At 41.6% G+C, this 12,464-nt stretch overlaps 1 protein-coding gene across 1 annotated transcript in view; it reads left to right on the plus strand.

Annotated features, from left to right (window-relative positions):
- FER1L6 (fer-1 like family member 6) overlaps positions 1-12,464 on the plus strand; it is a 178,839-nt gene that overhangs the window by 125,753 nt on the left and 40,622 nt on the right. Inside the window, exons 26-31 of the mRNA XM_077167599.1 lie at positions 1,990-2,216; positions 3,746-3,868; positions 8,274-8,313; positions 9,360-9,475; positions 10,490-10,621; positions 11,451-11,576. Of these exons, the coding sequence (XP_077023714.1) occupies positions 1,990-2,216; positions 3,746-3,868; positions 8,274-8,313; positions 9,360-9,475; positions 10,490-10,621; positions 11,451-11,576 (764 nt within the window). The remainder of the gene's footprint in view (positions 1-1,989; positions 2,217-3,745; positions 3,869-8,273; positions 8,314-9,359; positions 9,476-10,489; positions 10,622-11,450; positions 11,577-12,464) is intronic.

The raw sequence follows: 12,464 nt of genomic DNA on the forward strand, positions 1-12,464 counted from the left end.
CTAATCTTCATTTAGTTTCTCTTTTCACACAATGTTATGTTTTAACATCTATCCATGTTGCTATATTATATGTTAGCTTATTATCACTACCTGCTATTGCTGCCATATTGTCTTTTCCTTTCGCCTAGATTTGGATCCCTAGGCTGACTCGCTATTTCCCACTTCCACAGATGATGCTGGGATGAATATCCTTATGTATATTCCCCCAAAGAAGGGTCCTTTGTGGGGATTTCTCTAGAATATACACCCAGGGTGAGATTGTTGACTTGCAGGGTATCTATGCATTTAATTTCATTAAGTACTGCTAGAGGGTGCTCCAAAGGGCTGTACCAGTCTACACCATTTAACATTAGCCTACACGAGTCTATACCATTCTACATCGCTTTACATCCATCTATAGTGTCTACACCAGTCTATACTATTACACCCAGTCTACATCAGTGTACACCAGTTAGCACCAGTCTATACCAGTCTTCATCAGTCTACACCATCATTCTACCCCATCTAAATCAGTCTATACTAGTCAACCTCAGTCTGTACAAGTCTAAGCCAGTCTACACTCCTACCAGCAATGCTTCCAGAGCACCATTTTGTCACCTGCTATAGCATCTACTACTATCTAACTCTCTGGGTTTTTGTTCGTTTGGTTTGGGTTTGGGGTTTTGCCACTCTGATGTAGGTAAAGTAGCATCTCATTTTTATTTTAGCTTGATTTCTCTGATTACTAGTGATTTTGCATAACTCTTCATATCTTGGTTGCCAATCTTGATTTTTCCTTCTCTAATTTTCTTGTTCATATCCTTTGCCCATGTTCTATGTTTCCTTTAATTTTCTCTTTGATTCACAAGTTATTTGTAGAATCTAAGAGATTAATACCCTATAGATTGTAGATGTTGCTCTTATCTTCTCCTATTCTGATGACTGCTAACCTTGTCTATGGTTTCCATCTTTGAGCAGAACTTAATTTTAATGTAATCAAACCCATCCATGTTTTAAACTTTATGGTTTATTCTTTAAGGATCTTGTCTGAGAAACTTTTTTCACCCATGGGTCACAATGGTATTAACTTACATTTTCTTCTCTTAGCCTTATGGTTTTATCTTTCAATGTAGATTTGATTTAATGTGGGGATCCAGCTACATTTTTCTCAATATTGTTCACTATTTTTCTCCAAAGACTCTACAAACCAGCCATTCATTTCCCCATTGATTTGTACTCCTGACTTTCTCATAAATCTAGTTCCCATACATCCCTAACTTTTTTCTGAGCTTTCTGTTCTGTCCCACTAGTCTCACTTTCTCTGTGCTCAGCACAGTGTAGATGCCTATAGATGGTTTGGGGCAAAATTCACTGTCGAGGAGTCAGTAGCTGAAGGAGACAAACTCTGGATGAAACAACAGCCAGTTTGGGAGATGTCTCCAGTTTGGGAGATGTCCGTAAGTACTGAATTCTACAGCATGAAATGGAGAGAAGAGGATCCTTGTCAAGAAAGGACATCTTTATGACCTTGTTTGTTGGATCCACAGCCCAGTTAGAAGCTCATGGAAACCAGGAACATAACCTCCACCCCTTGCCAAGCACATGCACTCATATGCCTAGAGTTCTGCCTGTACTTGGTGAGTTCACGGACCTCTGGAGCCCTTGGAGGCTCCAACACACCAGGAGAAGACAACCAACACAGAGGACTTGTGCCCTTAACCTTGATTGTATAATCCTGATGACCACAATTGATAAAAATTAAGCTGAGAGACCAATAAGAGCAACCATTTAATAATTACCTGTTATGCACCAGTCACCGTTTATCACAGTTTCATTTAATCCCCTGATGAGATGGGTATTTTTATTAATAAGGAAAGTGAGATTCAGAGATATTAGGAACTTTCCAGATTTGAATTTAGAACGAATTCCCAATATCGGGCCCCTGGAATGATCACTCTGCACCAAAGCCGTGGTTGCATGATTGCCTGACCCTACTTAGTTTCGTTTCAGCTGTTTCAGATTCGCTAATGGCCACTGAGTCCCCCGAGCCCCTCAGCTTCTCCCTGGACTCCCAGAAGGATCACATCTACGTGGATATTGAGGCACCGCCCACAGTAGTGCATGACCCTGACCAGGCTCAGCCGGCTAACCTGGTTGACATTCCCGACTCGTCTCCCATGCTGGAGCCCGAACTCAAACCAGCAGCTCTTGAGCCACCAAAAGATGGGAAAGCTAAGGTCAGAATGTAATTCCTTCTTCATTTGACAAGGACCACTGGGGCCTTACACTGGGGCCCTATGTACTAGTTCTCCCACCCACTAGCTGTGTGATCTTGGGCAAGCAACTTCATATTTACAAGCATCACTTTCCTTATTTATAAAAAGGAATCCTACTCAGCATTGTTGTAGGATCAGTTAATATGATGTTAAAATGCTAGCCAAATATGGCACTAATATTTAATTGAAAAGAAATTCTTTTGATTTTTTAACTTGGGAAGATGATGGTTTCTTTATCCAGAACTATTCTACAAATATTTGAACCAACTTTGTACAAGATCATGTGGGACCAAAAGGATTTGCCTTCTAGATTCTAATGAGGAGTAATACTCTTCATCCTCAGTTAGCAGAGCTTCTGGAAGGGGAGTTGGACAAGTATGCAAAGAATCATAAAATAAGGATGTCATTAATGTTTCTAACTCATATATTTGAATATAGAATCATGGCTTATCAATTGACTAAAATTTGGAGGAGGCAGTTTTAAGAAAACCCTAAGGAACTGCTTATCCAAGAATGGTAAGGGCTGAAATAAAAAGCAGAGTGAGATAAATTAAAGAATATTTGCACAGCCTGTTCCCACCTCATCCATGCTCAGCATGACCCACCATAGCTCCTCGCCACATTCTTCTCCATCCCTCCAGCTTTATACCTGCACTTTATGTTGGTATTCTCAGTTTAGGTATTTGTTGGTCCCATGAAACTGTGAGCTCTACCAGGCCAGGTTGACTTTTTGACATCTCTGTACACCCTGCCCTCAGGCACTATGTGCCTGGCACATAGTAGGTACTCAACAGATTCTGGGAAAGTGAACAGATGATGAGTGCAGGATGAGTTTTGCCTGGACAGCCTTCAACAAGACAACTGTCTTCTCCCATGAGTGTCTCCTTTCTGCCACATGTGTATTTCTTCCTCTCCTACCACTGCCAGCCCTACTGCCCATCACTTGCTAAAATTTGTTGAATTTACACCTGTTAAAATTAGAAGGACGCTAAAGGGCTTTGCCTACATTCTGTCACTTAGTCCTCACAACAGTGAAGTGGGCAGGCATTGTCCTTTTTGAGGAAAGTGAGAATCAAAGGAGCTATGTTAATCACTTAATGTACAGTTAACGGGGTGCCGTCGTTAACAACCTGGGTCTTTCCGAAGCCGCTGCCCTCTCTACTATATTGCATTCATCATACAGCCAGGTACCCAGTCTGAACACCTGTTTCCTCTACTGAACCATAAGCTTCCCAAACATGGGGATTGTGTCTAACTCCCTTACATCCCCAATGCAAATGCAATACTGACTTCTGCTTAATAAATATTTTCTGGATGAATAAATGGATTGTTACACTTTCGTCTGTTTAAAGGTTACAGAGAGCTGCTACTAAAAGCCAATACCCACTTCCCAGGGGGCACCTATATGTTCTCTTCCTCAGTAAACCGATGGGCCACCAGCAGGAAGCTCCATGAGGCCTTAACTAATAACCCATCCTGTCCCTTGCCAGGACACCAGGAACCCTTCCCGGAGGTCCACGAAAAGGAGGAAGAGGACCATAGCTGATGAGTCTGCTGAAAACGTCATCGACTGGTGGTCTAAGTATTATGCCTCCCTGAAGAAAGCACAGAAGGTAGTGTGAGAGCCAAGGGTCTCCATAAGAAAACAGACACCCTCTACCTCCCCAAATCCCCAAGTCCTCTTCTTTTAAATTCTACTCAACAAAGGCCCCTAGATGTGGTTCTGCTCATGGAGGAGGGGCAAAAAGGCTGGGAGGGCTAAGGACCGGGACTTACAAAGGCTCTGGAGCTAGCTCTAGGACATGGATTATCTAGTAAAGGCTGGAAGAAAGTTCAGCCCAACATGGTGTCTGGAGGATGTACTCACCATTCAGACTCAGGAGGTCCAGCAAGAAGAGAGGGGATCTCTGGGCAGGTGGGCGTCAGCGAGGGGACCTCAGGTCTCCTGCAGTATTCTCAATTCAAAGGAGTAACTAGCAAAGTAAAGGCAAAGGTCTTGGATTTAGAAAGTGGGTGTGTGTGACAGGTCGGCAGGGAAGGGAATCATGCACAGGGAACAAGAAAGGGATCAATTTATAAAACTGGAGAACCAGTGGAGAGCAGGCCTGGAGATTCAGGGGAAAGCTCAGTGACCGGATTTGGCAAGACTTCTCATGCCCAAGTAAAGAAAGAAAAGGAAAACAAGTCGAGTAGTATATTTAATTGGATAGAAGGATGTGATGCTTTAGTTTTAGAAGACTATAGTTTCTTCGTGTGGGGCTGCATCACAAATACTGGAGTATAGTTAAATAAGTAAACAAAATACTAGTCTCAACTTCCAAGTTTTCCTTTCCTTTGCCATGACAGACACAGCCACTTCTGGTGAGCACTTAGTCCTTAACCCTTTCTCTGCTAACCTTACCCTTCCTCCTGGTACTGACCCAGCACACCAGTAGCTAAAACTCACAGTGCAGGCTGGGTGGTGAGGGTGGAGAAGGAGGAGGAAGAGTGTGCTTTCCCAGTGACTAAGAGCAGCCTGCACTTAGTGGTCCAGGAATTCTATCACTTGGTGACAGGGATTGTCTCACTGCATTTAGGTCTGAGGCATTTGCACTGAGGCTTTATTTTGGGGGCTACTTGGAGGGGAGTGTGGATGCCCTTTTTCTATTGTAAAATCTAACATATATACAAAGAAATATAACATATGTACAAAGCAAAGAAACAATAATTTTGAAAGTACACGTCAACGAGTAGTTACGGAACAGATCCCAGAGTATGTCATGGGCTACTATTCCACCATCTCAAATTTTTTCCTTCTAGTTGCTCCGAAACACTGGAGGCTAGAAGGAGTATTAATATAGTGATTTAGCAGACATTCATTTGTTAAATCTATTTTCTCTGGTATACCTCCTCCTTCTTCTCTGATCCCTCTTCCAATTTGTAAGGATCTTTAGGCAATGCCCGTTCTGACTTTTTCATGTTGAGAAGAGGAGTCTACACTTAAGGATAGGTGGATTGTAATCAATCAATAATCTTGGAGAGGCTGGTCCCTGTGGGTTTCAAGATTTATCTGACCTAGAAATGCTCTGGAAATTATAGATTCCAGGAGAGCAAATAGTGTATGAACTAGTCTCAGTTTGAGCCCTAGGTGTTCTCAAGAGTCAACAGAGTGATGTTGGTTGGGGTTTAGCAAACCATGGCAATTAGCACTATCCAAATGAAGCTTACATAAGAGTAGCCTCCAGAATAGTTTCTTGATGCTACTTGACCTTTCTTGGCCACTGATGCCTTATTTTATTACACATCTTTCCCCCCTTTTGGTCCAGACGGCATTGTGGATCCCACATTGCCAGGACAAGATTCATCCCCTGAAGTCATGCCCCATGTTGTCAGGGAGATTTTCACCCCTGAATGTCATGTTCCACGTAAGGGGGAGGGTAATGCTTTTCATTGCAGAGTTGGGCTTAGAAAGAGAGGGCCCACAACTGAGCAACAAAAGAGGTTTCCTGCAAGCAACTCTTGGGCATCATTATGGGTAATCTTAACTTCTCCCCTACAGAAATAAGTTTCATAAGGGCAAGCCTCAAAATCAAGGGCTTAATCTGTTTTCTTGGGAGTTCCAATGGTTGAGAGAGCATCTGATGTTTCCCAGATGGGAAAGTTTAATAGTTACATATATACATATAATTTCTCTTTGGACCCCCAAGGGACCCTACAAATGCTTTTTAATTATCATCCCACCATAGACTGAGATGTATCCTAGTATCACATTAAGCTATAAAGAATTACAAGGCCTTGTTCCCATTCTGGACTCTAAGAGTTTGGCTTGTTTAAATGAGCTATCCAGACAGGTGGATTTAGACTATGTGCACTGAAAATTTAGGTTCTAGACATAATAAACCTCTCTGTCTTTGTTCTCATATAGTAGGTGACTGTCTAGAATACATAAACGATCATCTTTTACCCTGTATCCTGATTTACTTTAGACCCAGCCAGATTGGCTTCATTTTTAACTCTATTTGAAGCCTGATCTCCTTTTTCAGTTACTTTAACAGCTATTATAGATAGCTATGCTAACTTTCAGGGCTGTAGCACTCCATTTCTGGGTCCTAGGTGTCACAGAGTTATTCAAAGTCCCAGGGAAATGCCAGCTGATACACATACAGCTCAGTGTCTCAGAATCCAGATATACATGTACAACTTCAGACTGAGTGTGGCTGCTATCAGGGCTTACAATCTAGGCTCCCATTTTCTTTAAGTGTTTTCTGAAAGAGACCTTAGCATAGCTGTTATTTCGTTTCTGGCTTATTTTGCAAAACACATTGTCCCCAAGGTGTATTCAGTTTGTTGTGTGCCTCTCGATGTCCTTCTTTTTTGTAACTGTGCTATATTCCATCACATAAATGTATGACAGTTCACCATTCTGCTTCCAGTCATTGTACCCTTCGGCTCCCTCAAGCTATTGGGGATTATAGATAATGTCCAAAATAAACAAACCATGTCTTGCAGTATCCTCACTTGATTGTACAACCAGTAGCACTCTTAATTATAGGCAATATTCATTGGTCTATAGTGACAAGCAACTGAAAAACACAGCATCACCAACTATCAAATCAAAACTATCCCTTATCACTTGTTCCTTGCACACACACACACACACACACACACACACACACACACCCATTTTAGTTGCCTCTGGTATTGCTGTGATACTATTGATGTCTTCCTCTTAACTATTGGCCATAGCACGAATTTCCCCCATAACCCTTTACTATAGACTCTTTGTCTACTATAGAACCTTTGAAATAGTTCATGCAAGAACTTATTTATAATTGTAGATTTAATCAGTGGGAAACATGGCACTATACATCCCCTTTCAATCATATTCACCTTCAATATGGCAATGTTACTTATAACCTCGCTGTTCTAGTTTGCTAGATGCCAGAATGCAATATCCAGAAATGGAATGGCTTTTAAAAATGGGAATTTAATAAGTTGCTAGTTTACAGCTCTAAGGCCAAGGAAATGTCCCAATTAAAACAAGTCTATAGACATGTCCAATCAAAGGCATCTAGGGAAAGACACCTTGGTTCAAGAAGTCAGTGAAGCTCAGGGTTTCTCTCTTAAGTGAGAAGGCACATGGCAAACACAGTTCAGGGTTTCTTTCTCATCTGGAAAGGCATGTGGCAAACATGGTATCATCTGCTAGCTTTCTCTCCTGGCTTCCTGTTTCATGAGGCTCCCTGGGAGGTGTTTTCCTTCTTCGTCTCCAAAGGTCACTGGCTGGTGGGCTCTCTGCTTCATGGTGCTGCAGCATTCTCTGCTCTCTCTGAGTCTCCAGCTTTCTGCAAAATGTTTCCTCTTTTATAGGATTCCAGTAAACTAATCAAGACCCACCCGAATGGGTGGAGACACATCTTCACCTAATCCAGTTTAACAACCACTCTTGATTGCGCCACATCTCCAAGGAAATGATCTAATTACAATTTCAAACATACAGTACTAAATAGGGATAAGAAGAAACAGCTGCCTTTACAAAATGAGATTAGGATTATAACATGGCTTTTCTAGGGCACATACATCCTTTCAAACCAGCACACTCTCTAATTAGTTACTATCGCTTCTATCTGTCCCCTGCATTTAGTTGCAACCTCATTGAGTAGCCTGTCCTCCATCTCCAGCTTCTGTGTGCTTCTAGTTCTGCTCTATTCTACAGTGTAACCTCTGAGATTACCTTTACCAGACTCACAATAGCGAAATCATCCAGTACCTGAGCTTTTGTGTCTGACTTATTTCACTCAGCATTATGTCCTCAAGGTTCATCCATGTTGTCATATGCTTCAGGACCTCATTTCATCTTACTGCTGCATAATATTCTACAGTATGTATATACCACATTTTGTTTATAGTTTGGATGCTCTTTTAAAATGGCATCTCAATATAGAGGACTGGGATAATTGAATTAGAACTGCTAGCAAACAGGTTTAATAAATTAGGCATGACAATGTCAGCAATCTTATCTCCCTCTTTTCTCAAAAGGCAAAGAAGAGCAATTCCAAAGAGAAAAAAGGCAATCCAGGTAAGTAGCTGTTCCAGACATAATAAACCACTCTGCCTTTGGTCTCATATAGTAGGTGATAGTCTAGAATATAAAAACTATCATCTTTTACCCTATTTTCTGATTTACTTTAGACCCAGCCAGATTGGCTTCGTTTTTAACCCTAACTGTGGCCTGATCTCTTTTTCAGTTACTTTAACTGGGCATAAAAATAAGGCCATTTTTGTGAGAAAATTATAAAATGGAAGACATGGGGAGGTATACTGGAACTTGAAAGAAACCTGGGATTTGAAATGACAGTAAACTCATTTCAAGCTAACTGTAGATCTTGACCTAAAAACAACAGGGATACCAAGCAACCAGTGCTGTCTCAGGTGGTATTGATAGAAGTAGGAAAATGAGAGCCAGGCTCAGTTCTTCAGACCACTTGTAATTAGCATATTTAGTTCTAAAATCAACTCTGTGATGTAGATAATATTATCCTCATTTTTTGTAAGGGATGAAATGAAACCATGGACAGGCCAGGAAATTTGCCCAAGAATACACAGAAAGATAGTCAGGCCAGAAGTCCATCTCAGGCAGTTTGACTCCAGAGCCTGCTCCTAAATGTTTACTGGTTAATCTCAGTAACTTTGACTTTGTGCATGTCCCTTAACATACTTTTAACTTCAGGTTGTTGAACTAGATGATTCTCAACTCCCTGAACAGTGTCTGATCTGAGGTCTCAATCAAACCTTGGCCTGTTCTTTCCTAGTTGGGTAACTTTGGTCAAATTGCTCACCCTCTCTGTGCCTGGTTTGCCCTGTTCTTACAAGTATAGGGGCAGGTCCACATTGTCCAACCCCAGGAATCCATGTATTTTGCCTGTGTGAGTGGCACCTCCTTGGGTTGTATAATGCACTGCCTGTAGGTTGTATGGAGCGACCCTACAGTGAAATGCTGCTATGTCTTTTCAAAAAGAAGGGTCACAACACATGCCAGAGTAAAAGGAAAGAGGGAGCTTGGCTTTATTCCTTCTAATCTCAACAGTCATGAGAAGTCTAACAATTTCAACTGAATATCCACAGAGGCTAAAACAGATGAAGTAATGGTGAATATAGAAGAGGGCCCCAAAAAGAAGAAAGACAAAATGCTCAAGAAGAAACTCAAAGAAGACGAAATCCCCAACCTGGCCGTCTTGAAGGTGTGTGGACACAGTCATCTCAGTGGTGGGTGGTGTGGGAAGTTCAAAAGAGTGAGTCCTGTTAGTGCTCCCGTCCCACCTAGCAGTGCCTTTGAGTGAGCAGCCTCACTTTATCTTCACTGCAATCATTGATACAGAGAAATAAACAGCACTTTAACAAGCATGTCAACAGACAATGGCATTTGCCAATTTTTCGTTTTTTACATTCTTATGAAGAATAGCTTACAGTTGTTTAGCCTTGACCCGGTAAGGGAATCTACAGTGTGTACACTCTCCTTGGTTTGCTTCTTGGACCTAGACAGCGCCCTGCAGATGTGCACTGACTCAGAAAAAGCAGGAGTTTTAACTCTACATTCGGTTACGTCAGACCAATCTTAACATTAGCCACAGGCTATTAGCTAGAGGCATAGTTATGGATATGAGAATTAGGAGTATGACAATTGTGTATCTAGATAAGCAAATTGGATAAGTAATTTGGATAAGAAATTTGAATAAGTAATTCAATTATATTACTAAACCTCAAACTGAATTCACTTTTATATTACTAAAGTAATATAATTTCCCACTTGGAAAATTCATGTCTATCTGCATAAAAATAAGAACGCATATCCCATCACTTTATATATGTAAAGAATTAGATGCTTCATGCGCATTTATTGATTTGAATTTCCTCAAAATATTTTAGTCTATAGCCAACAATCAATGTCATCAATGAATGACAAAGAAACTTATCCTATTTATACCTATATATGATGTTTTACAATTTTTGGTTTGACTATACTTGGAATTTTGAAGTTAATCAAAAAGGTTTTATAAATTTCAGAATACTAGTTAGGTCTAGGAATGCTGAGCCAATCATGTTTCTTATTTTGCTGAAGATAAATTAACAGCAGCCTCTTAGATTTCTCCCAGGGGCATATGTCAAGACTGTTTTTGGAGAATCTCAGCATTTCTCCTTGAATCAATCCTCAGCTTCCCTTCATATTATCTCAATCTTGTCCCTTCTTCCTAAAGATATATGATGGGGATCTCGAGAGTGAATTCAACGATTTCCAAGACTGGGTAAAAACCTTTGAGCTCTTCAGAGGCAAATCTATGGAAGATGACCAAGGCCTTGACGGAGGGCGAGTCATTGGGAAGTTTAAGGTCAGTTCCATTATGAACCCTTTCGTTTGTCTCTCCCTGACCCTAAATGTCAGCCATGGCTCAATTCTGTTTATGGGATTATGAGGTGTGGTGGGCATAAAGAAACTCATCTTTACTCAAGATCGTTTCTGGAACTCCACAAGACCTAGCTCTAGTCTTTTGAGATATTTTTGGTTTGGGGCCAGTAGAGTGGGTTGGGACTCAGTCTGGTGAAATACAATGAGGCAGTCATTACCTAAAAGGAACACTGAATTTCACTTTGCTCTCCCCATGCAGACTGCCCTTACTCCTGCCCCTGCTATCCCAAATGTACAATTTATGCAAATATCTCTTTTGGATGATTAACTAAACAACACAAACTGGTCAACTGGCAGGCTTAGGGTATCAGCCTAACATCTACTGTGAACCTACTGCATGCAGGGCCCTTTGGATGCAATGGATTGTGTTGGAAATAGCACGGACATTGCAGTTTCACCCTTCTGGATTTAAATCCTAGCTTTAATGCTTACTTGTGCCACATCTGGAGATAGGGATACTGCTATTAGGATTGAATGAGATAATGGGGGAAAGCACTAGCACAGCATCTGGCCATGTAAAAGCCACTCAATATCCCTTCTAAGGCTCCTGGCCATGCCCCTCATATAACAGTTCATGAAGAAGCCCAGATGCAAGCATGTTACATGAATTGTCAAGGACAATTAGCTGAAAAGTGTGGCACCAGTCCAGGTTGGGTTCTAGCCTGTGCGCATTTTCCCAACACTATGTCCTACATGGTTTTGGTGGGGCATATAACCATCATGTTTCAGTGGGTTGCTCTGGGTTGTTCTAGGGCTCTTTCTGCATCTATAAAACCCCGGAGGATTCCAGCACTGAGGACGGCAGGCAGCTGAGAATCCAGCAAGGGATTCCGCCCAACCACCCCATCAAGGTCCTCATCAGGGTGTACATCGTCGCGGTGAGCCGTCCTTTTTACTCTGAAGGGGCAGGAAGTTTAGATGGTAACATGAACATTTCTTGGTTTTTACCCAGGCTGGCAGGGAAAATACTTCCCAGGTAGCTTTATTTGTCCTCTGCAATTGCTTGTGGGATGGGAAGGAAAATAATAGGATTGCAGGAGGAAGCTCACAGGCAAAACAGTGAAAGGGAAAAGACAGAGTAAGTTCAGGGCAGTGACCACTGTGAACCCCCTCCCTCACGGCCGTACCTCTTGCTTAGTTTCCCAGCTGCTAAAACAAATACTATGCAGTGGTTTCTGGTGCCTGCCCATGCAAACAAACAAACAAACAAAGACAAAAAAAAAAAACATACAATGGGTTTGCTTAAATGGAAATTTCTTGGCTCACAATTTTTAAGCTAGAAATCCAAAACTGAGGCATCAGAAAGGCAATGTTTTTTCCCAACGATGGGTGCTCTGGGGCTGGCTGCTGGTGATCCTTGGTCCTTGGCTTTTCTCTGATGTGGCAGTGCACAGGGCAGCCTCGCCTGGCTTCTCTCTCTGTCTGACTCTCACTCTGCCTATAAAGGACTCCAATAGTCTCAATTAAAGCCTGACCTGACTCGGGGGTCCACACCCACCAAAATGTAGATTAAGACCAAGAATATGTCCAAACTGGGGTACACAGTTCAATCCACCACCCTCTGCACTGTTGCAGTGAGAAATTTCATTTCAAATGTATTGCCAAGCAAAACTTCATCTCCATTAAGCTTTCCTCTATCCTATAATAAGATTATGAAACCTTAATTAGAATTTTTTTGCCTGATTGCCTGGAAGTTCAGGGCTGAGATGCTCAATCAAAGCAACTTAAGTAAACTTTAGCAGTCATGTATTTGTTTCCATCTCCTG

This window comes from Tamandua tetradactyla, chromosome 6 (genome assembly GCF_023851605.1).
Source record: "Tamandua tetradactyla isolate mTamTet1 chromosome 6, mTamTet1.pri, whole genome shotgun sequence".
In the NCBI taxonomy this organism is placed as follows: Eukaryota; Metazoa; Chordata; class Mammalia; order Pilosa; family Myrmecophagidae; genus Tamandua; species Tamandua tetradactyla.